Source organism: Hypanus sabinus, chromosome 16 (genome assembly GCF_030144855.1).
Source record: "Hypanus sabinus isolate sHypSab1 chromosome 16, sHypSab1.hap1, whole genome shotgun sequence".
NCBI lineage: Eukaryota > Metazoa > Chordata > Chondrichthyes > Myliobatiformes > Dasyatidae > Hypanus > Hypanus sabinus.
Genome location: NC_082721.1, coordinates 18,638,589 through 18,666,465, shown reverse-complemented (window position 1 = coordinate 18,666,465; position 27,877 = coordinate 18,638,589). Strand labels below are relative to the sequence as shown.

The 27,877-nt window shown below is 41.4% G+C and overlaps 1 protein-coding gene across 1 annotated transcript in view; it reads left to right on the top strand.

The window, feature by feature from the left end:
• apc2 (APC regulator of WNT signaling pathway 2) overlaps window positions 1–27,877 on the top strand; it is a 233,285-nt gene that overhangs the window by 99,370 nt on the left and 106,038 nt on the right. Inside the window, exons 3-4 of the mRNA XM_059990792.1 lie at window positions 15,179–15,269; window positions 26,810–27,002. Of these exons, the coding sequence (XP_059846775.1) occupies window positions 15,179–15,269; window positions 26,810–27,002 (284 nt within the window). The remainder of the gene's footprint in view (window positions 1–15,178; window positions 15,270–26,809; window positions 27,003–27,877) is intronic.

Genomic DNA, 27,877 nt, shown 5'->3' with positions numbered 1-27,877 from the left:
ATTTAAAAATCAGTGGAGAGTGAAGATCAGAGTTCGGGATATAAAAGATCGAGGAACGTCGATTTCGACGGTGAAACAGGTTCGACCTTGTTTGATCCTCATTCGGAAGGAATTCGTTGGCTGTCCCTGAGTTAACCCCTGTGAATAGCAGAAAGGGTTGGGTATAGTTTTGTCAAGGAAAGGTCAGAGCCTTTAAGCCGTTTCATTTTCATCTTCGTAAATTCTCCGGGAAAAGTATAGTTCGACTGGGAACCGCAGCAACACGACGTGAAAGAGAATTTAAATTGTCCAAAAAGTCTCTCTAATGGACTGTAAGCATTCTGAACTTTTGCAGTACTACTTTGAGAACTGTTTTCGCTTTATTCCTTGAAGAACTGCTTAAGCTGCCGCACAGCAGCTGATTTCCGGTTACGTTAGTTGCTTGTTTACTTTTGGGAATCTGTTTTTCAGTGTTTAATAAATGTTTTATTTGTTATAAAAAACTCTGCCTCACTTATATATTTATTGTTGCTGAATCCATAACAGTACTGCCCTGGCTTGTGCATATTATGTAGACAACTAGGACACACCATCTATGGTAGGCCCAAACCAATGGAGGCCTCATTAAGCCAACACGAGGAAATCTGCAGATGCTGGAAATTCAAACAACACACACAAAATGCTGGTGGAACACAGCAGGCCAGGCAGCATCTATAGGGAGAAGCACTGTCGACGTTTCGGGCCGAGATCCTTCGTCAGGCCTGAAACGTCAACAGTGCTTCTCCCTATAGATGCTGCCTGGCCTGCTGTGTTCCACCAGCATTTTGTGTGCGTTGTTTGAGGCCTCATTAAACTAACTTTCTAACAATTAGTTGGCATCTGTCTGTCTCAAAGGACAATAGGTGATGATGATCATCATCACAATCCTGGGCGGAAGGTATGGAGATCCTGAGTTGCCCAATTGTCAAATCCCCCTCTCAGCCTCACCAGTGTAGTCCAAAGGAAAGCTTATGAAGCAATATGTTTGGCTGCAGGAGCTGCCAAAAGGCCATTCAATGATGTCCAGCTGCCTTAGGGGCTCCATGCTGGATTTTTGTCTGGGTTTACTCCCATAGACTTCGTCTCTTCCGAGGCTTCATAACTGGGGATCTGGTTCACGAGCACTAGGGCGTGTCCACATGCTGGTGGGCCTGCGCGCTATGTGTACAGGGGCCATACCTCCTCTCCGTCCTCGATAGTTCAGCCTGAGTCCAAAAGGAGTTCAGTTTCCATGTGTTGCCAGTGAGGAGTCGCTACATGAGGCTTGCAGTTGGAGAGGCTATGCGCTGGCTGGGAGAGACTTACACATTCAGCCCTCCTTTTTGCAAATCTGCTAGCCATAGGAATAGCCATCATCTCATCCATCATGTAGCTAGGAGATTTTTAATAAGTTACAGAGGGCAATCTTAATTTAGTCACATAATTTAGGGAGATGTGTTAATCTTATCTTTCTCTTCCTTGTAATCTAGGTTGCTACTTGGTCCTGATAAAGGGTCTTGACCGAAATGTTTGGCTCTTTATTCCCAGACCTGCTGAGTTCCTCCAGCATTTTGTTTGTGTTATTCTGGACTTTCAGCATTTGCAGAATCTCCTGTGTTACTTAATTAGGGCATTTTCATGACCTAAGTTACGTCTTTATTGAGATAGTGCTCAAAATCTAGGCCATCTAGTGTGACTGGATATCCCTTAATCAAGTCAATTACTTCATTAAGGTAATCAATGAAAGGATGCTAATAATCTATAGAAATGAAATAAACATTTCTGGCATCTTCCCCCCTTCCTTTCCAGTCCTGAAGAAGGGTCCTGTCTGGAAGGCCAACAGTTTATTCCTTTCCAGAGATGCTGAGTTCCTCTGGTATGTTGTTTGTGTGTTGCTCTGGGTTTCCAGCATCTGAAGAATCTCTTGTGCATATGCTGCTAATAATATAGATTGTCTCTTTATTGAGGGAATGTTCCAGATCAAGGCAGACCAGTCCATGTGGATTCCTACTGCTTTTGGAAATTGAACTTCAACAGAATGAACAGATGGTTAAAAAAAGCAAAATAGTGGTGATCAACATCTTCAAATTTCAAAGGAAATTTGTCATTAAAGTACATATATGTCACTATATACAACCCTGAGATTAATTTTTGTGGGCATACTCATTAAATCCATAATAAAATAATAACCATAATAGAATCAATGAAAGACTGCACCAACTTGGGTGTTCAACAAGTGTGCAAAAGATGTGCAAATATAAAAATGAAAATAATAATAACAATAAGTATTAAGCAACAAATATCAAGAGCATGAGACAAAGACTCCTTGAAAGTTGTTAGGTTGTGGAAATATTTCAATGATGGGACAAGTGAAGATGAATGAAGTTACCCCTTTGGTTCAAGAGTCTGATGGATGAGTGGTAATAATTGTTTCTGAACCTGGTGGTGTGAGTCCTGAGCCTCCTATACATTCTTCATGATGGCAGCAGTGAGGAAAGCATGACCTGGGTGGTGGGGGTCTCTGATGATGGACGCTGCTATGACAATGCTTCGTGTAGATGTGCTCATTGGTGGGGAGGGGTTTGACCTGCGATGGATTGTGATGTATTCACCGGTTTTTGTAGGATTGTCTATTCAAGGGCATTGGTGTTTCCATACCAGGCTGTGATGCAGCCAGTCAATATACTCTTGTCTTTCAAGGATCCCTGAAAAACATCCAATCCCAAACAGACATGGGCAATGATGCTTGGCATCATTGAAACAGTCTTTCAACTTTACCCCGTTACTTAGGTTCTCAGTAAATGGTCTTGAACAAAAGCAACAGGTAGCGATTAGAATGGCCATCGTGCTGATTTCCAAATGTTCGGTTTGGCTGGCTGCCTCGTTGACAACCAAAGCAAACCGTATCTTTAACTGTTAATTCAAACTAATAAGCAGCTGTGTGTAGTTTATTACAAATCCACAGGAAAGAAATGAAAGTTGTCCAATGCATTTTGTATGACACTGAGAAAAAGGATAAACTACACAGGTTAAATGTTCTTCGTTTAGACTGAGTTATTGTAAATTGATAACAACGGGCTGGAAATTCAATAGCCTAATACAAAGCTGAATTTGGTGCATCTGAATCCATGATATTAAGCTTGAAGCAGTGATATCAATCATCTGACAATGAATGCTAATTTCAATGCAGCAACAGCACAGGCCAAAAATGTGACTGAAAAGCAAAATGGGCTCAACCAAAAAAGCAGGACAGTGTGAGGACTAGTGGTAATAGTAGTGCATTCTCTCTAGTCGAGTACAATGTTTTCCCTTCCCTTAATGGAGAATGCTTGTGCATGATATTGTTTAAAGTGGGCAGGCTGATGCATTGGCAGCCACCACAGAGTCCTTGACGATCAGGATCCAATAGCATGGAATGCAAGATGACCGGGGGCCCTTCACTGCTGCAGCCTTTCTGCCCCTTTGCTACTGTTGTGGTCTTCCGTCAGCTCCACTGGTGAGGTCTTGGCTGGATTGCTCTTAGTCTGGAACCTCCCACTTGAATTACTGCCACGCGAGCTAAAGTGCAGACAGCACTGCTCTCGGGTTCTCAGGAACCCACAAGCCTCTCCACCACCACACGGTGATGATCCTTGGAGAAGGGAAGGAGTAGGTGCTTTCAAATGCTCTTTTCATAGACCGGCCTTGTCTGAACTCTGGTTGAGGAGTCTTCCATGGAAAGCAACAATGGGCTTCACTTACCTTAATGCTGACCTGGTTCCACAAGACTCCCTTTTAAGGGTTCTACAACTCATGTTCTCAGAATTATTTATTTTATTTTAATTATTTGCATGATTTGTCTTCTTTTGCACATCAGTTGTTTGTTAGTCTTTTTGTATAATTTTTCATTGATTCTATTGCATTTCTTTATTTTACTGTGACTGCCTGCAAGGAAATGAATCTTAAGGTAGTTTATGGTGATGTGTACATACTTGATGATAAATTTATTTGAACTTTGAGCTTTCTTCTCCAATGGAACATACAATATTTTTCAACTTTGCGCATTGAGGCTTTCTCTTCCTTTGGTATAAGGACCTTACATATGTAATGTACACAACGTAGATTACAGGAGTTGGAATGTTGTGTTAAAGTTGTATTAGATGTTGGATGAGGCCTAATCTGGAGCATTGTGTGCAGTTTTGGTCACCTACCTACAGGAAAAATGCAAGTACGATAGAAAGAGTACAGAGAAAATTTATAAGCATGTTGCTGGGACTGGAGGGTGTGAGTTGAAAGGAAAGATTGAATAGGTTAGAAATTTATTCCTTGGAATGTAGAAGATTGAGGGAACATTTGCTAGAGATATACAAATTATGACAGGTCTTGATAGGGTAAATGCAAGTTGGCTTTTTGCACTGAGCATGGGTAAGAGTGAAAAGAGAAATGTTTTAACGGGAACATGAGGGGAAACTTCTTCACTCAGAGGGTGGTGAGAGTAGGGAACGAGCTGCCAGCTGAAGTGAAGGATGCAATTTTGATTTCAATGATTAAGAGAGGCTTGGATATGTACATGGATGAGTGGGGTATGGCCTGGGTGCAGGTTGATGGGACTGGGCATTATAAAATGGTTCAGCATGGACAGGAGGGGCCGAAGGGTCTGTTTTTTATGGAGTAGTTTTCTACGACTCTATGTGGGTCATTCTACCTCTGCCATTATGTTGTTTGACTAAGAACCAAAGCAATGGGATCATAAACACAAAGCATTCTGCAGAGGCTGGAAATCTTGAGCAATGTGCCTGAAATGTTGGAGGAACTCAGCATGTCAAGCAACTTCTATGGTGGGGAATAAACAGTTGAGTATTTGGGCTGAAGATGCACTGGGACTGGAAAGGAAGGAGACAGAAGCTAGAATATATGTAGGGAGAGGGGAAGGAGCATAAACTGGCCACGTGAGGGGTAGTTGGGTGGGTGGGGCAGAGGAGATGAAGTAAGAAGCTGGGTGATGATTGGTGAAGAGGTAAAGGGCTGAAGAAGAAGGATTCTTAGAGGAGATGACAGTGGAATGAAAAGGAGGAGGGGAACCAGAGGGAGATGATGGGCACATGAGCAGAATAGAAGAGATGCGAGGGGAATCAGAATGAGAAAAGTAAAAAGAGAGGAGACAAGAGAGACGATATTACCAGAAGTTAGAGAAATCAAAATTCATGGCATCAGTTTGGAGGCTATCCAGATGGAATATGAAGTGTCATTCCTCCAAACTGAGTTTGGCTTCACCATGACAGTAGAGGAGGCCGTGGACAAACATGTCAGAATGGAAATGGGAAGTCAAATTGAATGTGTGGTCACCAGGAGATTTTGTGGTGGATAGAGTGGTGCTTGACAAATTGGTCCCCAGTCTGTGTCAATTGCCTCAATCTGCCATGCCTCCTAACATTGCTGTACCTCCATTCTGATCATAAACTGGCCTGAGTCTGTAAAATTGCTTCAAGCCCTGTTCACTGTACAGAATAGCTACTTTAAAAGCACCAGTCCATCATCCATGTGAATTGATGTTACTGGAACTATTTTTAAGATTAATATGATTAACTTTGAGTGGGGTCTTCCATGAAGCAAAAACTCCCACACACAAGCAACAGCAGAAGCATTGACCACCCCCTCCACCCACTGGCACCACCCCCCTTCCCCACCATGCAAACAATTGCAAAAGCCCCCAAGAGATCTTGATCTAGAGCCCATTAGAAACCACAGTCCATAACTCTTAACTGTGGTATCTCCAGACAGGCTCCCTCTCACCAGTGAGGGAGAGAGAAATCATTCCTGTGACAACGAGAGTGTGAGACCAGCAGCTCACTGTTCTGATATTACAGTCTTCTGCGTTCATCCAATTCATCATTGGATTGAACTGGTTTATTATTGCCACATGTCCTGAGATACAGTGAACATCTTTTTTTAAAATTTTGCCATCCAGAGAGATCATGCCATACATAATTAAATAGAGGTAGTAAAAAAGAATGTCAGGAAAAGCGGGATCTCCTGGTTGCCACCCGTTTCAATTCTACTTCCTATTCCCATTCCATGGCCTCCTCTACTGTCGCACTGGGGTCACACTCAGGTTGGAGGAGCAACACCTTATATTCCATCTTGGTAGCTTCCAACCTGATGGCATGAACATTGATTACTCTAACTTCCATTAATTGACCACCCTCCCCCTTTGCCAATCCCTGTTCCTGTTTTCCTCTCTCACTTTTTCTCCTTACTTGCCCGTCACCTACCTCTGATGTGACTCCTCCTTCCTTTTCTTCCATGGACTTCTATCTTCTATCAGATTCCACCTTCTCCAGCCCTTTATCTCTTCCGTGAATTGTCTTCCCAACTCTTTACCATGTCCCCCTCTCCTGGATTCACTCATCACCTGTCATCTTGTATTTCTTTGTCTCCTCCCACGCCTTCTTACTCTGACTTCTCATCTTTCTTTCCAGTCCTGATGAACGATCTCAGCCCAAAGTGTTGACTGTTCACTCTTTTCAATAGATGCTGCCTGGCCTGCTAAGTTTGTCCAGCATTTTGTGTGTGTTACTCACTGAATGTTACAGATTTCAATTGTCAACAAAATTACGCCCTCAGTCTATGACACACTTTTCAATGGTAAAATTCCTAACACTAAATCTTCATAGCAGCCACAGAATGTAAAATTTCCCATTGCTAAGGATAATTCTCTTCAAAGAAAATGAATTAATTATGGTAATTAGGATGATGATGCTGAATGCATTTGAATTATGGCCTGTAAGCTAAAAATCCAATTAACTCATTAACCCATAATTGGGCTCAGATAGACAAAAATTTATATAATATAGTACAAACGATGATTTCTGATCAGTGGACCAAAGAAGGCCGTTCAGCCTTTGTGCCCTTGACAACTCATGGAAACACATTCTTGTTAGTCATTGCCCTTGTTTTTAAACATTGCTTTATAAAATGTCTCTATTTTTGGTAGTTATCCAAGTCTTTCTGGGTATTGAATCTACCCTTACAGATAGGAGGACCCTGGGGGTAGTAGGGATAGAACATAGAACATAGAACAGTACAGCGCAGTACAGGCCCTTCGGCCCACAATGTTGTGCTGACCCTCAAACCCTGCCTCCCATATAACCCCCTACCTTAGATTCCTCCATATACCTGTCTAGTAGTCTCTTAAACTTCACTAGTGTATCTGCCTCCACCACTGACTCAGGCAGTGCATTCCACACACCAACCACTCTCTGAGTGAAAAGCCTTCCTCTAATATCCCCCTTGAACTTCCCTCCCCTTAACTTAAAGCCATGTCCTCTTGTACTGAGCAGTGGTGCCCTGGGGAAGAGGCGCTGGCTGTCCACTCTGTCTATTCCTCTTAATATCTTGTACACCTCTATCATGTCTCCTCTCATCTGCCTTCTCTCCAAAGAGTAAAGCCCTAGTTTCCTTAATCTCTAATCATAATCCATACTCTCTAAACCAGGCAGCATCTTGGTAAATCTCCTCTGTACCCTTTCCAATGCTTCCACATCCTTCCTATAGTGAGGCGACCAGAACTGGACAGAGTATTCCAAGTGTGGCCTAACCAGAGTTTTAAAGAGCTACATCATTACATCGCGTCTCTTAAACTCTATCCCTCGACTTATGAAAACTAACACCCCATAAGCTTTCTTAACTACCCTATCTACCTGTGAGGCAACTTTCAGGGATCTGTGGACATGTACCCCCAGATCCCCCTGCTCCTCCACACTACCAAGTATCCTGCCATTTACTTTGTACTCTGCCTTGGACTTTGTCCTTCCAAAGTGTACCACCTCACACTTCTCCGGGTTGAATTCTCCGGATAGAACTTGAACCTACATTATACTAAACTTGAATCCTATAATGAAGACCATAAGACCATAAGATATAGGAACAGAATGAGGCCATTTAGCCCATTGAGTCTGCTTCACTATTTCATCATATAGAGCATAGAAGAATACAGCACAGGACAGGCCATTCAGCCCACAGTGTTGTGCTGAACCAGCTAAAAAGCAAATCATAAACATCCAAACACTAGTCCCTCCTACCTACATCATGTCCATATCCCACCATTTTCCTTACATCCATGTGCCTATCCAAACTGCTCTTAAAAGCCTCTAATATATTTGCCTCTTCCACCATACCAGGCAGTGGATTCCAGGCATCCACTACTCGCTGAGCGTGTCGACTATTTATTAATTTCCATGGATACTACCTGTCCTGCTGAGATCCTCCTGCATACTTTGTGTGTTGCACTGTTACACCCTGTTCAGGTTCATTCAAGAACGGTCCAGAGTAACACACACAAAATGGAAAGGAATAAAGGGTTGATGTTTCAGGCCGAGGCCCTTCATCAGAACTGGAAAGGAAGGGGAAAGAAGCGAGAATAGGAAGGTGGCAGGCAGGAATGAAGTAGAAGCTGGTGATGATAGGTGAAACCGGGTGAGTGGAAGGTGGCTGGGTGGAGGAGTGGGGATGAAGTGAGAAGCTGGAAGATGATAGGTGAAAGAGGTAAAGGGCTGAAGAAGAAGAAATTTGATAGGAGAGGATAGTGGACTTTGGGAGTAAGGGAAGAACGAAGGTCACCAGATGGTGATGGAGAGTGAGGAGAAGAGATGAAAATGGATAAGAGAGCCAGAATGGGAATGTTCATGCCTCCTGGGCCAGTTGAAATTATGGCCCTTTCCCAAGACTATGAAAGAGAGAATTCTTGGCCAGGAACAACTTGTTTATGTAGAGTCAACTTGTAACCACTTTGTGCCTGATGTGTGTTGTGCAATGATCAAAATAACCGATAGCTGAGGCAATGGTCTTTAAGCAACTCAGCTGACTAATACTGCAAAGCCAGAAAGATGATAGGCTCTGCCAGAACATTCAGGCTATTGACTAATTAATAGCAGTTTCCATAACCATAGAATGTTAAAATGAACTTTCGGCTCATTATATTGCTCAGACACTAATGAGAAAGCATTAAAGGGTAAAGATTTTTTTATCCCACTCTGGATATTAGAACATAAAGTCAATTGTTTTTTTTTACAAATATAAAGGTAATTAGGGAATATGCAAGAAAGTGCCAATAAGGGGAAAGATCACCCAGATCCTATTGAATGGCTAAGCAGACATCAGAGGCCAAATAATCTACTTGTTCTTCTAGGCCTTATGTTATAAAATCTAAACTGAAGTTTTAGCACGAGACTTTGTTCAGTTTTGAGCCCCTTATCTAAGAAAGGATGTACTAGCATTGAAGGTCCAGAGGAGCCTTATGAACATTATCTCGGGATTGAAAGGGTTAGCATATGAAGAACATTTGATGGCTCTGGGCCTGTGCTTGTGGGAGTTTAGAAGAATGAGGAGGGATCTCATTGTGGAAGTGGAGAGGATGTTTCCAATAGTAGTAGAGTCTAGGGCAGGGGTGGGCAAACTTTTTGACTTGAGGGCCACAAAGGGTTCTAAAATTTGACAGGGGGGCCGGACCAGGAGCAGATGGATGGAGTGTTTTGGTAATACACCTCATAAGAGAAAATAAAATATCATGGGATATGTAGAAAACATGTGCTTTAATTTCAATTGAAAATGAACAAATGCATTACAACAAAATATCTGTCTTTGATGTCCCATGGTATTTAGCTATTTATTGAAATGACTTTTAAAACACTGAAAATTAAATGAATAAAATACAGCTTTTTTAATAGTAAGAGTTATTATTTCAAAGCACTGAAAATTCTGTTATCCTTCAAGATATTATCATCATCACTCTCCTCCTGACTGTCTTTATTTCAAAAACGGTAGGAGATGCAGGTCTACTTGTCCTGCTCCTTCTTATTCAATTGTCCCGTGCCAAAACTCAACAACAACCCGCACAATGACAGAACAGTGAGAGCGCGCCGGTATGCAGAGCATGTTATTTGATCTGGAGCGCATTTTTTATTTTGAGAACGTACGTGCACCTGCGCACTACTCATGTCCATCACTTAACAGAAATGACATGTAACATGTAAGGCATATTGAAAAAAATATTTTCAAATGCATTTTTTACATAACGAAGAAACTTATTTTTAATTTCAGTGGGAACAGTGTTGTTGGTCTCCCTTTTTAGCCAGCGCATCAAAGTCTGGATTTAGTTTTGTTGTGGCGATTCTCAGGATGGATCTGAGGAGTTGGTCAGTTAACTTGGATCTGTGGCTGGCTTTGTTGATGTTCATGACGCTGAACGCCTGTTCACACAAATAGGTCGAGCTGAACAAAGAGTAAAGCGCAAATGTGGAGTAATACGCTGCACCTCAACAAAGGTCAATGTGTAGCGGTGTGCTACATGCAGCGCTAAAATTACAACATGGAGTCGGTAACGGCAGTCGAGAAAAAAACTTTATTCGAAATCCCCAGCCTCAGTTTTAAGCCTCCCTCAACCTGCCCCCCTGCACAGAGGCTCCAAAGCTCTGTACTCGCAAATCCCCGCAGGCTATCTTCCTTAGACGGAACGCTGGCTAATTGTGAGCCGGTTCGGATGTGCCAGGAAATGGGTCGCCACAAATGTATATAGAGTGCGTCATCTATTGGGAAAACGCCAGAATTGCGGGGAAAAAACCTTAACAAATTATTAATATAATTTCATCAAGTTCTGCGGGCCGGATTAAAAAGCTTAACGGGCCGCATATGGCCCACAGGCATATTGCCCATGCCTGGTCTAGGGCCAAAGGGCACAGCCTCGGTAAAGAAGGCTATCCCTTTGGAACAGAGATGAGCAGAAATTTATTTAGCCAGACGGTGGTGAATCTGTGGAATTCATTGTCACGGATGCCTGTGGAGGCCAAATCATTGGGTATATTTAAAACAGAGTTTGATAGGCTCTTGTTTAGTAAGGGTGTCAAAGGTTAACAACCCACGATCACATGGGTTTTCTCTTTGGGCTCTGATTTCCTCCCAGATTCCAACGATGAATGAGTTAGGGTTAGTAAGTTGTGAGAACGCTATGTTGAGACTGGGAGCATGGCAACACTTGTGGGCTGCATCCCTGCACGTATTGGTTAATGATACGAACAATGCATTTCACTGGATGTTTTGATGTACAGTACTTGTGTCAAATATAGCTAGTCTTCTATCTCTATAAAATATGGACTTGCTTTACCACAGTGTAAACGCTACTGGATGAGTGCAAGATCATTGAAAGTTAGATTACAAGGTCAAGAATCCATTTTATTGTATGAAATATTAATTCCGGAGTTTGATAATAGTGGGGACAAAGGCTGTCCTTGATCCTGGTGGTACATCTTTTGTATCTTCTGCCCAATGGGATTTCATTTAATGGTCCACCACACTTGTCTCAGCCAGCAAGACGCAAAAGCTGAAGTGGAAGGATGTTTTGGTGCAATAATGTTTACCCCAGAACATTGAGATCAGCTGCATATTGAAAACCTCCATTTGAAAGTGAGTGCAGAGTATAATTAGAGCACTCTGAAAGGCTGTCAGGACTCAACAGTCCATTATCTAGCACCACAGGGATTCTCACACGAAGAATAAACCAGCTTCAAGTGTTGATGTCCATAAAGTGCAGCAGTTATAAAGTGGCCTGCCATTGCAGATCAGTCAAGAACTGAAAAAGGATGCTAAAATCAGAAAGAAACAATTAAGCCTGTCTTGGTTCAAGAACTGCAGCAGGAAGGGACTCGCCTTGCTCTCCATTCTAGAGCCAGTTAAAATCTATCACTAAATGATAGGACAAAGAGTAGACAAACAAATAGTGTTGGATTGCCTCTTTATGAGGGATGTAGCTGATCAAAACTGGCTCTCTTTCATCCTCGCATATGATCCTTAAAAGAAATGAAATCATAGATCTATCCCTATGATTTTATTTCTTTTTAAGGATTATACGTGCTGAAGAATCTCAACACATTAAAATACAAGTATATACTAAGGATTGGTTAATGAGCAATGATAGGGATAAATAGGCCAATCCTGGGATGCAAGGCTGTGACTTTTGAAATGGTATAAGGATCAGGGTTGGGGTCCTGGTTGTTCAAAGTCGACATCAGTAATTTGGATGAAGGGGTCAAGTGTAGTATATACAAATTTGCTGATTATACTGAACTATTGGGTAGTGAAGGTTGTGGGGAAGATGTAGAATGGCCTCAAAGAGATATAGACAGGCTGAATGAATAGGTTAGGGCAGGGTTTCCCAACTTGGGGCCCACAGACCCCTTGCTTAATGACATTAATCCATGGCATAAAAAAAGATTGGGAACCCCTGGGTTAGGACAGAGCAGATGGAACGTTAAGTGTGAAATTATCCACTATGGCAAAAATATAGAGGTGGATAACTTGTTAAATCTTGAACTGTTGGTGTTTGTTTTCAAGTGGGCCTCAATATCCTTGTACATGTATCACTGAAAGTTAATGATTGGGTAGAGCAAGCAATTGCAAATGCAAATGACACTTTGCACTTTACTGTAAGAAAGTTTGAATACAAAGGGAAGCACATCTCAGTGAAGTTATATTGAGCCCCAGTGAGGCTGTAGCTGGAATACTGTGTATAGGTCTGGTCTCAATATCTAAGGATAGATAAGGAAGTGCAATTAACATCATGGAGATGGTGTTTTGTCCTATGCTACTAAACAAACTGGACCTAAGCAAATGTTCTCTTGAGTTTAGAAGAAAGAGAAATGAGCCCATTGACAATTCTTACAATACTTCGTAAGATAAATTCAGGGATGTTTCTTCTGGTAAGAATTTGTGGAACCATTTGAAATTTGGGGTTGGCTATTCGTCAGGAGAAATGAGAGAGCAAAGAGGATGAATGGTTTGATGGGACTGGGGATGAAATGTTGAAGGGAAAACTGCTTTGTTAGGGCTAATTAGTTGGTACACATCACAATTATACTCCAAGTCCAAAGCCACAACTGATTCTTCTCAGAATCTTCTGTACTTACTTTAAATATCTACACCCATAGCATTTTGCTTTGATTCATAGAATTGTAGAGGATATTGAGCTTTCTACTTGTTTTATTCCTGAATCTCTCTGCTTGCTCAAATGGTTTTCATTTGGAAAGAAAAGTGCCCAAAATTCATACTTTCACCAATCTTCCTTCATGATCTTTCTTTTTCCATAGGTCATCATTATATGTTGCTGATGGGCACATTTAGATCATTACAGCAGAGACACAGGTCCTTCCTTTGGCCTATCTAGTTTGTGCCAAACTATTACTTTGCCTAATCCTGTTGACTTGTACCTGGACCATAGCCCACTTCTGGGCACCTCTATTTGAAAGGTACTACACAATATAGTTTAATTTGACTTCTACAGGTACAGTCACACTTAATTTTCTTCTATTAACTCAAACACTGTTTTTGGATAATTATCAATTGCAGTCTGTTTACTTCAGAGATTTCCAGTATCTCACTCCTTAACAAAGGTTTTAAAACTTAAAAACAGACTGTTTTGATCCTGCAGCCTGTCTTTAAGATTAAAGTCCTTTTATTGATCATTATGCATGAGTTAAATAATCCTACTAGTCTTAGTGTATAGGACAGTCAAACCAACACAGTGCAAATTATTTTAATTCCAGCTGGGAAATGACAGGTTTCCAGGTAAAGCTGGGATTTGTGAGCAATCCATTTTATTCTCCCAATTCATTGAATGAAGTGTGATACTGGATGTAGATTAAACATGTTAGGTTAAAGAGCACCCCCAACCCTTCCTATAAAACACAAATGCCAGAATGCTTCACAGGTTGGCTCTATTTCACTGGCGTTGCAATTTGAGGATGCTTAGCCGATGCCAGCATGATGCAGCATTTTTGGGATTTTATTAATGTGTTGCATCAAAGTTCTGAAATTGCACATTAAGCCTTTTGGGTGTTGCCTAGCCTCCGGTCTCTGCCGGCTGCTGCTTCTGGTCTGCTGATTGGGAAGGAACAGGACATAGGCTTGAGTGCAGCTGCATCTTGTTCTGACACGGCAAGCTGAGTCACTGCAGAACAGAAGACCATCTGTAGAGAGTTCAGGGAAGCCGAATGTGGCAAGGTTTTCCATTTAAGTGTCTTTGGATTTTAAGTAGAGATGTAAGAAGTGCAGCCGTGCAGCTGCTGTGTACACGTGCGGTAGCTGATGTCACAAAGCTCTCCTTTCTGGGGTGGTTCTTACTGCTTGCATTTATTGGACTCACAGTTGTAATGCCGTAGAATTAAACCAGGCACTGAGCCTGTCATTTGACCTCTCCGATATATGCAGCACAGTGATTTTGAAGAATCGTTCGTATTCACAGATACAGAGGCCAAGTGCAGGAACAGAATTTTTAACAACAAACGGAGGAAAAGCATCATCTTCTGAACTGTTCACAAGAAGGGAATTCCTGGAGAAAATTTGAAGGATATGTTAATATCGTGTTTGGAATTTTCTGCTAACAACACCAACTGGTGCTTTATGAAATGTATAGTTTAATCTCTGGAGTTAAAAACACAGGCTGAAAGTCCATGATGAATTATACAGGATTATTTCTGCAGCTGAAATTAAATGCTTTGACTTTGTTTTATGTCAGATTTAAGAGAAATGGCGTGTTTCATTACTTCAGCTTGGCAGGTGCCCTCTCTGCTATGCAGTGTCTCTGTAGCAGAGGATGGATTTAATATTGATCTGTTGCTGTGGCAGTGATGTATGGCACATTTAGTAGTGGACAGAAAATGAAGTAAAGGATTACAGGATCAATACGAGGACAGTTACATTTGCAAGGGCACATCTCTTTATTGCAGTTGTTTTTGTACTTGGTCATGGGGCATAACATGAAAATAACCCAATGCAGGCACTTGACATCCTGACCATTCATCAGTGAAGCCAAGGAGATCACTGGGGCAGCCCTGATTTGCGTGTGTCTGCATCATGTATCTGTGCTCCAATTATTGCTGCTATCCAACACTGGGTATTAAAAATAGAAGAGTCTGATGCCACAGGGTGTGATGAGCAGATCACCCTCGGCATTTCCAAATTTGGCAGGAGTTGAAAAAGATGAAAATAAAAGTGATGACTGAAAGCTGTCACATCAGTACAGGATCTTGCTGAACGCTTCTTCCATTGCGCATTTTGCTGGCGTGTGCTTCATTTGTGTACGTGTGTCGCCGTGTTATTCTCCCGTTACGGCAAGATGATAGGTGTACTCATTACACTCAATTATCTACTGCAGGAAATGCTGAAGCAGCTTCAGACCAGGCTGGAGCAAGAGGCTAGCAACTTGGTGTCTACTGGGAGAACTGAAATTCTGGACCAGCTGAAAGGTAAGATGCTGTCTCTTACTTTAAAATGCACCATTGAGATTGGAAATCTGTAGAAATATTTACTTAGCACCTTTTGCCTGTTTCGCTTTCGAGTTACTGAGATATCCTCGAAGTGAAGTTATCTTTGCTTATTTTCAGCTAATCTATTTACTATACAAAATTGTCTAAAGCTATTGCAACCCCACATGGTGCATTCACAATGGGCTGGCTAAATAGCTTTCTTCCATGTCATAGTTCTGTCTGCTTTCCGAGTTGAAATTCAAAGGTGCTATTATGTCATTTGGAGGAAAAGCAAGTGAATTAAATCTGGTGTCTTGGCCAATACTTTCTGTCACTCATTCTTTGTGTTTTTGTTTCGTGGATGTCTGTGAAGAGCAAGAATTTCAGGTTGTATGTTGTACACATTCTCTGATATTAAATTGAACCATAGAGTCATTCATTTAACATCACTGAAAACTGAGTTCTGATGAAGGGTTTCAGTCAAAAATATTGACTGTTTAATTCCTCTCCATGGACGCTTCCTTACCAGCTGGGTTCCTCCACCATTGTACATGTGTAACTCTGGATTTCCAGCATCTGCAGAACTTTGGTGCTTATCCTTGTTTTTTTATCACATTGCTCTTTGAGGGAGTTTACTGTGTACAGATTGGCTGTGTGTTTCCTGTACTACTGCAAAGATGAATGTACTTCAAGAGCAGCTCAGTGACTCTAAAGTGAAGTAGGTGGTAGGTGCTGTGTAAGTACTTGTTCTTCTGGTGTAACAATTCGCTTCAGATACTTGTCCTTGGTTTAAATCACGTTAAAGTAATTCCATTAACTGCACTGTGGTTACAGCCTAACTTGTTCAGACAATGATCCTAACAGAGTGAGGATCCTGATTCTTAATGTGAATCAAGTCAGATTTTTTTGGTGACCTTTTTTTTGAGGTTCCCCCAATAGTGACTGAAATGTCAGAAAATCCAAGATTCTTATGCATGCATTGCAAATTCAAAGGAAGAGATCTAAACCTGATCCTGCGATTGCTGCCAGTCATTTTCTGGCATCAATCTGACATTGGACAATCGATATATCCCAGTAGTGGAGTGCCATCACTGGGTGAGATTGACCCAAATCTATCTTGGGGGAATGGGTTTTGGATCCCATGGCTGATTAGAGTTGGCACAAGGTCAGTGATCCCACTGATTTCCAAGGAACTGGATGGTAAGAAGGCAAGTTCCTTCTTGAAAATATTCAAAGTTTAAATTATTTAATTATTTGAAGTGTTTCTGTTTGTTTTATTTTAGCAGTCTACTTTATCAATGTTTTGTATTCAATTTTATTAGATTTTAAGAGTTTTTGAATGACAGAAATATTTTTAGTCCCTAATGACTTTGACAGCCAGCAAAGCTGAGTCCATGGTTTCAGAAACACTTCAGGAAAACTGCAATTATCTGTCACTTAGAATCTCATAGTTGATCACCAGAGTGATTTGGCTTGTAAGATATGTGCCCTGCACTCAGTTCAGGAAAGCTTGGGCAATGGATGAATACTGACAATGGCTGTAAGCAGCAGACATTTGTCAATGAAATTTAAGCTACTATTGCAGACCCTTACTCATTAATGGGAACGTTGTTGCGTTCCTATTATACAAGATTTGAACTACTGGTTTCCTTCTTGGAGAGTGTGCACAATTGATTCCACTGTGAGAAAGACCATTGACTAAACTTGTTCTATTACTGCACGATGTGCTTGATTGAGCTGATACCCCACTCACTTTGTTTGGTAAGTGGTATCTCTGCAAAAGACTGTACAACCGTCCGTTTTCCTGGTATATTAGTTGTCAGGAAGACTTGCATTTATGTAGCATCCCTCAGAACTTCAGGACATCCAAAGTGATTTGCTTTGTACTTTGAAGCATGCGTGGTTGTGCTGTTGACATGATGGTAGGTGAGCCACGAAGAGAGTGCAGATGAGTATAAGCCAGATGGACTATCACTGCCAGGCCGGTTGAAAAAAGAACAAAGAACTCAAATTCAGATTTTACTGTATGTTTTGATGTACGTGTTAAACAAATGAATCTGAATCTGAGTTCAGACTAAGGGATGCTTTCTCCTGATTGCCATACCAAATTCAACACCTACACCTGCAGTTCACATTTGGACCATTCAGTCCCATAGTTTTATACAAAGATATAGACTCTTGTGCAAAATCAATCACTGTGTATCTCTCTATACTTATGTAACCCTCTCACTGGGCTTACTTACAAATTGGGCTAGTGAGCCAACTTGCCATATCACTCAGCAGTGGGACGGCCACCTTTAAAAAACATACATGCCTATGGTTGGTAAGATTTGGGGTTCAACCAAACAGGAATGCTGTGATGTTCCACTTAAAGAAACCTCAATCTGAGCGAATGCTGTGTAAATATTGCCCATACACAATTATCGGCGGCAAAAAATAACGGATCGTACACTGCATAAAATTATAAAGTAAGTATATTTACTAGTTTCAGCTTTATCAAAAAGTTATTAAGAGGAAGAAGAGAAAGAAAAGACAACAAAGAGGGCCCATCACAGTTAAACCAGTTTAAATGTGCTCATGAGCATTGGGGCTCGTCTCTTCCAAAAGCTGGTATAACTGTTACTCACGGCGTTGAATTTTTATCACCAATCACCAGTAGAGCTTCCCATCTTGGACTCCTTCATCTCACAAAGCACTCCTTGCAACTGTGTCTTCCCTTCAGACCGAATACTATGGGTGTCTCTCCCGTTCTTCTCTTTACCACACCTCTTGCCAAAGAACCACAAATCACACTATGGTCTTTCAGAAAACAGTTCCCCACAGCTCTCTAGAACCTTCTCTCACATCCCACAATCCTGATCGGCTGACTCACTTTCCTAAATTGGACAGCGTGGGTCCTTATTTTAGCCAAAGCCAAAGCACACTTCCCTGCAGGGCACACTGCTTTTGCAGAAAACTGCTAATGTAAACTACCTGACAGCATAGCAATAGACATCTTAACCAGGGTATTACACACATTACAGCTGTTTATTCTAACACTATTTACAGGGAGTGCACCTTTTATCCTGTGGGCTTATCTCTAGAATTCAGTGACTGGAATTTATTTCTCAACTAATGGGAGCAGGTTATCAGTTTATACAAACACATTAGTACAATTATAAAGCTGCTTGCAAAATGCGTTTAGTTGATGCCCTTTCTCCCAGAGGAAGCAATTGCAGAGAAAAATGAAATCATGTGGTATATTATGCATAGAAATATCTCATCTGGTCTAATGTATTGATATATATTTCCATTTGACCTGAAATTAAACTAATCTTGTTAACTCCACTCAGAAATTTACTCTGTACCTACTTGACATAGATTAAATTGTTCCCTAGCAAAAGTGTACAATCGATGTTTCGGACCAAAACTCTTTGGCAGGACTGGAGAAAAAATGCTAAGGTGTAGATTTAAAGGGGGGGGGGGGAAGGGAGAGACAAAAACCAGGCGATAGGTGAAACCTGAAGGGGGAAGGGATGAGATAAAGAGCTGGGAAATAAATTGGTGAAAGAGATAGAAGGCCATGGGAGAAAGAAAACATTCTTGAGAAGAAAAAGCATTTCAGGATGTATATTGTATACATTTCTCTGACATCAAACTTGAACTTTGAACCTTTGAATCTTTGAAGTGGAGCAAGTGCTACTCCTGCCCCTACACCTCCTTCCTCACTACCATTCAAGGCCCTAAACAGTCCTTCCAGGTGAGGCCACACTTCAGCCGTGAGTCTGTTGGGGTCATATACTGTGTTTGGTGCTCCCAGTGTGGCCTCCTGCATGCCAATGAGATCTGATGTAAAGTGGGAGACCTCTTCACCAAGCACTTGCTAGAAAAAGCGGGATCTCCCAGTGGTCACCCATTTTAATTTCACTTCCCATTCCCATTCCGATGTGTCTATCCGTGGCCTCCTCCACTGTTGTGATGAGGCCACAGTTAGGTTGGAGGAAGAACACCTTATATTTTGTTTCAGTAGCCTCTAGCCTGATGGCATGAACATCGATTTCTCGAACTTTTGGTAATGCCCTCCTGTCCTTCACCATTTCCCATTCCCTTCAACTTCTCTTATCTTATCCCCTTCCCTGCCCATTGCTTCCCTCTGGTGCTCCTCTCCCCTTTACTTTCTTCCATGGCCTTTTGTCTCTTTCACCAATTTACTTCCCAGATCTTTACTTCAATCCCCTCCTTCAAGCTTCACCTATCACCTTGTGTTTCTCTCGCCACTCCCTCCACCTCTTAAATCTACTCCTCAGCTTTTTATTTCTCCTGTTCTGCCAAAGAGTTTCCGCCTGAAACATCGACTGTACTCTTTTCCATAGACGCAGCCTGGGCTGCTGAGTTCCTCCGGCATTTTGTGTGTGTTGTTTGGATTTCCAGCATCTGCAGATTTTTTCTTGTTTGAGTTAAATTGTTCCCTGTTTCACCTGTTGGACTAAAAAAGGTTTATTACTTTAGATTAGAGTGTAACCTCAATGGTTAAAGCCTTAGGCATGAATCTATTTTAAGTTAGGAACAAGTAGGTCCCATATATCATGGCACAGTCTGCCCTGTGAAATATAACCAGTGGATTAGGGCACAAGTGGTCACTAAATTTCACTCCAGATGTTGCCTTTCAAAGTGCCTACACATTGCATAAAATAAGGGAATGGATAATGAGCACTTATGATGATTTCTTCTGACAGTGCCAGTAACTATACAAGCTGATGACAGTATGTTCATTCTAAATTCACTTTAAGATGTGCCTATTAACAGCTTGAGGGATAAGGATCTGCATTTGGTCATTGGGATTATTTGGGTGTTAAGAGTATTAGGCATACATAGGACTGCCCTGCTGATACTTAGTTCCAAATCAGGGCAGGTTTCTGTCCTGACTCCAGCACTGCTGTACGTGCATCTATCAGTGGAAGTCCTTATGATGCTGTGGGCTTGTGCAGCTCTTTTCACTATGCTACTTGTGTGGCTGTTTGTTTCTTTGTTCCCCGTGAGCTCCAAAAAGAAAACTCAGTTTTTTTTCAAATTTCAAAAATATGCTTTTTCATAATAATGCAGAGGAAATACGATTTTTACAGACCTTTCAGAGTTATTGTACCATCAAATCAATACATTTGTTTACAATGCGTCACACCCTCTGATGTTTCCTCCTTAAGCACTACCCAAGACCCATAAGACATAGGAGCAGAATTAGGCCAATCAGCCCATCAAGTCCACTCTGGCATTTCATCATGTCTGATCCATTTCCCTCTCACAGGTTCACCACTCCCTGGCTCAAGAAATTCCTCCTCATCTTCGTTGTTCTATTCTGAAACTGTGCCATCTGGTCCTAAACTCCCCCATGATAGGGAACATCCTCTCCACATCCACTCTATCGAGGCCTTTTAACATTCAATAGGTTTCAATGAGATTACCCCCCTTCCCCATTCTTCTAAATTTCAGTGAACAAAAGGCCAACTGCCTTCAATTGCTGCTCACAGGATAACCCTTTCATTCCTGGAATCATTTTCATGACCATCCTCAGAACCCTCTCCTACGTCAGCACATTCTTTTTGAAATAAGCAGCCCAAAACTCCTCATAATACTCCAAATGAGGCCTTATAAAGTCTCAGAGTTACATCCTTGCTTTTATATTCCAGTCATCTCAAAATGAATGCTAACGTTACATTTGCCGTCATCACCACCAACTCAACCTGCAAATTAACCTTTAGGGAATCCTGTGCAAGGACTCCCAAGTCCCTTTGCACCTCAGAATTTTGAATTTTCTCCCCAGTTAGAAAATAGTCTCCTATTTTCTATTTCCTATTTCCTTTGACTCCTTCTACCAAATTACATGACCATACATATCCCGACACTATGTTCCAGCTACCTCCTCTTTGCCCACTTGCTTAATCTGTCCAAGTCCTTCTGCAGCCTCCCTGCTTCCTCAGCGCTACCTGATCCAAGGAGCCTCAAATGTGGTACCCTGTCACAGGCCTTCTGAAAATCCCGGTGCACAGCATCCACCAACTCTCCTTTGTCTATTCTGCTTGTTATTTCCTCAAAAAATTCAAATAGGTTTGTCAGGAAAGATTTCCCCTTCAGGAAATCATGCTGACTTTAGTTTGTTTTATCATGTGTCTCCAAGTGCCTCAAAACTACATCCTTAACAATTGACTCCAATATCTTCCCACCCATTGAATTCAGGCTAACTAGCTATAATTTCCTTTCTTCTGTCTTCCTCCCTTCTTGAAGGCTGGAGTGACATTTGCAATTTTCCAGTCCTCCAGTGATTCCTGAAAGATCATTACTAATGCCTCCACAATCGCAAGGGCTACCTCTTTCAGAACCCTGGGGTACTGTCCATCTGGTCCAGGCGACTTATCTATCTTCAGACCTTTCAGTTTCCCAAGCACCTTCTCCCTAGTAACTGCAACTACACTCACTTCTGCTCCCAGATATGCTTAAACATCTGGCATACTGCTCGTGTTTTCCAAAGAGAATATTGATGGAAAATACTTATTTAGTTCTTCTGCCATTCCCTTATGCCCTATTACTACCTCTCCAGTGGTCTAATATCTACCCTAGCCTCTCTTTTAGTCTTCATATATCTGAAAAAATCTTTTGGTATCCGCTTTGAAATTGTTGGCTAACTTACCTTCATATTTCATCTTCCCCAAGGCTCTTTTAGTCACCTTCTGTTGGTTTTTATAAGTTTCCCATATCTCTAACTTCCCATTGTTTTTTTTGCTCTGTAATATGATGTATGTTTTGCTTTTATGTTAGCTTTGACTTCCCTTGTTAGCTATGGTAGTGTCACCCTGCCGTTAGAATATCTCCCTACTCCTCAGTGTCCACTGGGCTGTGGTCATTCACCATAGAGCCTTTGTGTTAGCAGCACTAGGCTTTGGTGGCTCCCTCAGCACATGCCCCTGCACCCTTAAAACCTCCTTGCAATTGGTGGCTAACAAGTTTTGAGTTGACCAAAGTGAGCCATTCACTACATTGAAGATCTTCCAGTTTATCTCAGTATGCATCCCTGGGAATAGTCCTCTTGTGCACAGCTGTACAAGGCAAACCTCACCGAGGATTATTGCATCTTTCCCTAGTCTGGAACTGTACAGTCCACGAGGAGCTGGCTGATCAGTTCATCCACACTGCAGCTAACCTGAAGGTTGTATCCGGTGAGACTGAGAGTCTGGCTATGCAGGAAGGACCTGGAGGGTCTTATGCTTTCGAGGTGCAATCCGGATATTTGGTAGCGTGCTCTGTAATAAGGCAATTGGACAAATAACTTTGAGAGTCAGCTGGAAAAATCATTCCACAGGATCTGCCACGGCCTTCTCCCACAGGGCCTGCAGGTTGTTCAGTGATGACAACTGCCTGATGGATTTGTGGTCGATAGTGCTTTACTGCAGAAACTTTTCCGAGAAGCACAACTTTATGTGGCAGCAAGGCCAGGTCCATCCTTGGCAACATAATGGACAGGTGGAACATCAGCACACGACAGCTGCTGTGCTTCAGTTTAGTGCACTACTTAATGCAAACACACACTTATGGTGGCCATCAGACTGAGACAAAGCTGGGTAGACCTCACTGCCTTTCATTGTGACTTTATGGACTTGATCCATCCTGAATCTCCAGATGAAATGGAAGAGGACTCAGTGTAACTGCACTGTCCAGGCTCTTCTCTGCTAGTAAGAGAGAGCACTGCTCCCACGCTCCCAATCTATGTTGCATCTTGGCTATCTGCTCCTGTCTGTTCTAACCACACCCTGTGGCTTCTTGCCCCGATCCCCAGCACATTTAGGTAGTCAGACTGGATATCAGTTCAAATTTGTTTTTCACTTAAAAAATTCATAATATACATACTTGTACCATTTGTACCTAATGAAGTGGGCACTGAGTGTATGTTCATGTTCTTCTGCTGCTGTAGACCATCCACTTCAAGGTTCGACATGTTATGAATTCAGAGATGCTCTTCTGCACACCACTGTTGTAACGTGTGGTTATTTGAGTTACTGGCACCCTCCTGCCAGCTTGAATCAGTCTGGCCATTCTCCCCTGACCTCTCTCATTAACACGGTGTTTTCACCCATGAAACTGCCACTCACTGGATGTTTTATTTGTTTTTTTGCACCATTCTCTGTAAAATCTAGAGACCGTTGTGCGTGAAAATCCCAGGAAATCAGCAATTTCAGAGTTATTGAAACCACCGTATCTGGCACCAATGGTCATTACACGGTCCAAGTCACCTAGATCACATTTCCTTGCCATTCTGATGTTTGTTCCAGAGAACAACCATGTCTGCATGCTTTAATCATTGAGTTTCTGCCACATGATTGGTTAATTGGATGCTTGCATTAATGAGCAGGTGTAGAGGTGGACTAATAGAGTGCTTATTGGAAATGCAATCAATAGACATCTTTCTCTACATTAATCCAATCATCTAATCAATACATTTTATAGAATGTGTAAATGTCACTGATTGTTCTTCCTTAAATAGTACATTCACAAAATATTTGAACAGCTAATACACTGGCCCTGGCCCCTCAATGTCTAGTGGTAGCGGGATTCTGGACTGTGGTCCTTCACAAACCCTTTCCAGTAGCTGCTCTGAGCCCTGACAAAGCACTAAACATCTAGAAAATGTGACATAGAACATTACAGTACAGTACAAACGTCTTGTCACACAATATTGTGCAGATCTTTTAACGTATTCTAAAATCAATCTACGGGGGGTGATTGATAAGTTCGTGGCCTAAGGTAGAAGGAGTCAATTTTAGAAAACCCAGCAGATTTATTTCTCCTACATTTACACAGCAAGTCCAGCGGTCGTGGAGCATACGGATCCCATCTTTGTAGAAGTCGGCATCTTGGACCTCCAGCAGTGGTCCACAGATGGGTGATTGATAAGTTTGTGGCCTAAGGTAGAAGGAGATGAGTTATACAGCTCTCGTTATATGCACGTGCAGCTCAACTCTGAGTGATTATGCAGAAAGTTTGAAGTTAATAACTCATCTCCTTCTACCTTAGGCCACAAACTTATCAATCAGCCCATGCTATGGACCACTTCTGGAGGTCCTAGACACCGACTTCTACAAAGAAGGGAACCGTGTGCTCCACGACTGCTGGACTAAGTGTGCAAATGTGAGAGGGGACTATGTTGAAAAAATAAATGTGCTAGGTCTTCTAAAATCGACTCCTTCTACCTTAGAGCACAAGCTTATCAATCACCCCTCTTAACCTTTCCCTCCTACATAGTCCTACGTATTTCTATAACACATGCGCTGTTCTGCTCCTGCAACTTGGAATATGTCAGAAGGAAGCATTCATCTCAGCTCTCCTTACACTGAAAAGTTTTAGGTAGATCAAAGTTTGTCTTTCATAGAATCGATGTCCTGCCAGCAACTCAAATGTCCACAGACATCCCAGCTCTCAGGCTGACAGTTGCTGCTGAGCCTGTGTCAGGAGAGAAAATAGCTTCCAGAGGAAGGTAGTAGAATGAAACACTGAAAATTCTGGAATATCTTGTAGGTCATGTAGCTTCTGTAGAAAGGGAAACAGTTAAATATTTCCGGTTTGCAATCCTTCCTCAGAATAGCAAAATAAGGTTTTTTGATCGCATTAAATTTTAACGATTTTTAATATTTCTGAGTGCAATTTTTAGTACTGTGAGAAAAAGTTAATAATTTATATTACCAAGATGGCCAACGTGATTTGAATTATTGTCAACACCAATGATGTTTGATAAACAGTGACAGTTCTTTCAGCTGTGAATTTGAGCGTGAAGCTTCACCAGTTGTGGAAGCTGTTCTGTGAGTGGGAGGCGATCTCTGCTCCTGACTGCTCTCACCCTGCACTGAGCCAGGCTAAAGTGCTGGGAGGTGGGTCCCCAGCAGTAGACTGTGCCCAAATTTCCATGAATTCAGGGGCAGTGGAGAGTGGTCTCAGGACAGATCTGCCCTGTTGATTTCAATGGAACTGACTGAAGAGAGGGCAACACAAGAGAGGCTAAATACTCTGACGCTGGTTTGTGATAAATGATCCAATTCAACTCAGTCTTCCTTGGACAATGTGATCTTAAAGGGACAAACCACTTAAGCCAATTTAACGTTGGCAGTAGCATTGTTCCCTGTCTGTCACAAGGTAGAAAATTCTCATCCTTATTTACAGGGACCATTCATTTCAAGAACAGAGGATCATGGGATCATTGAACTGGAGTCCATTTTGTCTTTTGAGTTTGTTGCACGTTTGATATTATGGCTGTAACATTGTGAATCCCATTATGTCCTGAAATGATTTTCCTTAACAAAAATCTCGTCCTCACATCTAAAATTAACAACCTAGCACTAATGGATCTTTGAGGAAGAAAGTGCTAAATATCAACTATTCTCCATGCATAGAAAATTTTCATGCCAGCATGGCATGTCTCTAGTATTTAGATTATCCCATTCATCATAGACGAATCAACAGGTTCAATGGTTCTGTTTAATCTCAGGGAATGAATACAGTATATAACCTGAAATTCTTACTCTTTATAGATATCTATGCAACAGAATAAAAACTCCGAAGAATGAATGATATAAAAAATGTTAGAAACCCAATTAGTTCTGCCAAGAACTGTATGCTCACACAGCATTGTGGGCTGAAGGGCCTGTATTGTGCTGTAGGTCTTCTATGTTTCTATGCTACGAGCACCAACAGGTAGATAGCTGTGGAAGAGCCTTATACTCTGCAGAAATACAGGAGGGAATAGAAATCAGGTGGAACTTTTGACTAGAGCCTGGTTTAATTGAGGATAATTACTATGGAAGGTTATATGGTGAGTGATGGACATGTTGGACCATGATGCCTATGAGATCCAAAGGTTCTTTAGAAGTCAAGAATGAGAAACAAAACATACTGCTGAGCAATTTTTCAAGTGTCGTAAAGCGAAGAATGACCAAAGAAAGACAAAGGGAAAAAGCAGTAGTGACTATCTCATACTCTGGAGATAACACAAATTCCAATGATAAGAATTAACATATAAAGTAGCCAGTTTCAAGTAGCATGACACCTGCTACTGTATACTATGAAGTTTCAAGAAAAAGACTAAAGCAATTGTACTGTAATTACTGAATAATTCATTGAACAGTTATACATTGTGTGGAATGCACTGCCTGAGTCAGTGGTGGAGGTAGATACACTAGTGAAGTTTAAGAGACTACTAGACAGGAATTTAAAGTGGGGGGTTATATGTGAGGCAGGGTTTGAGGGTTGGCACAACATTGTGGGCCGAAGGGCCTGTAATGTGCTGTACTATTCTATGTTCTATTACGTATATAGGTGATTATATAAAAATACAAGCAAGCATAGGAAAGTTAAACTACAAGAGAAATCCAGGACAAATAACAATCCTAAGCCCTAACCCAACAGACAGATGAATGTGTTGATGGTGGTTTTGAAAGATGGATTGAGCACCATGACTGTAAATGAATTTAAGCTTATATCTACAAAAGGTTTCAAGTTCAAATATTTTTCTGTTTGTTCTGTAGAGCTGAACACCGATATTGACAATCTGTGTGACGTAAAGTGGCAATCAAACATGGTGTGCTCAGGACAAAGCACACTTGCATCGGAACAAACAGCTGAAAGGAGCCTGGTGCATCCTAGAGCACCACAGGTCCAAGATAACTTACCAGCAGCACTTGGAAAGATGCAGCATCTGGCAGAACTTAATGAAGAAAGGTAATAGATTCACTAGCATGGGGGACTGTTCGTTGAGTGTCACTGTGAAATTCTGTGCTTCACAGGTATTTCAAGTGTAAAAGATGATCTTTCTGCTGTTGAAAATAATGCCCATTTTCATTTTATCAGACTTTAGACAACGTACAATCGGTCTACTCATCCTTTCAACACAAAGTAAAACTTACTCATTCCAGAAAGAAGTGACCTCAGTTTAGGCGTAATAGCTATGATCTGGAATAGAATTCCTGAAAGGAGGGATATTCACTATTAATGGCTGAAAAATGGGGCTGTGGGGAAAAGGAGGAGCAGAGTGGGACTCATAGAAATGCTGCTTCAAAGAACACAATGGTCCTTTTGTACTGTGTGATCCTTCAACAACGAAGAGTAGAACAATAAAATAAGAGATGAGCTGATACAATTTTACACCAGATTTCAAATGATGGAATGCATTACTTTAAGTTCCAATTGATGTCAAGTCATCTGCAATATTCAGAAGGGAATTAATTAAACAGGAAGAAAATATTCAAAGATATGAGAAATCAGTGGGAACAGAGAGCAAGATTTGCCCACTTTGGCACAATGTTTTATAAATTTTACATGGTTTCAAATGGGTGAGTGTGAATACTTTATAAAAGTAGGGAAGCTAATTGGACCTAAGAAAATAACAAGAGAATAAAATATTTACCATTTATGCATTAGCATGAACATTTTTACACAAAGCACTAAATGTTCAGAATAATTTGTCAAGGAAGGGATGAGATTATAGGAGACAATTGTGTTTGCTCATGCTCAAGGATTGTGAGTGTATCCTCTCAGGGTTCCGGAAGATAGGCTATATTGTCACATGTACATCAAAACATACCGTGAAATCTGTT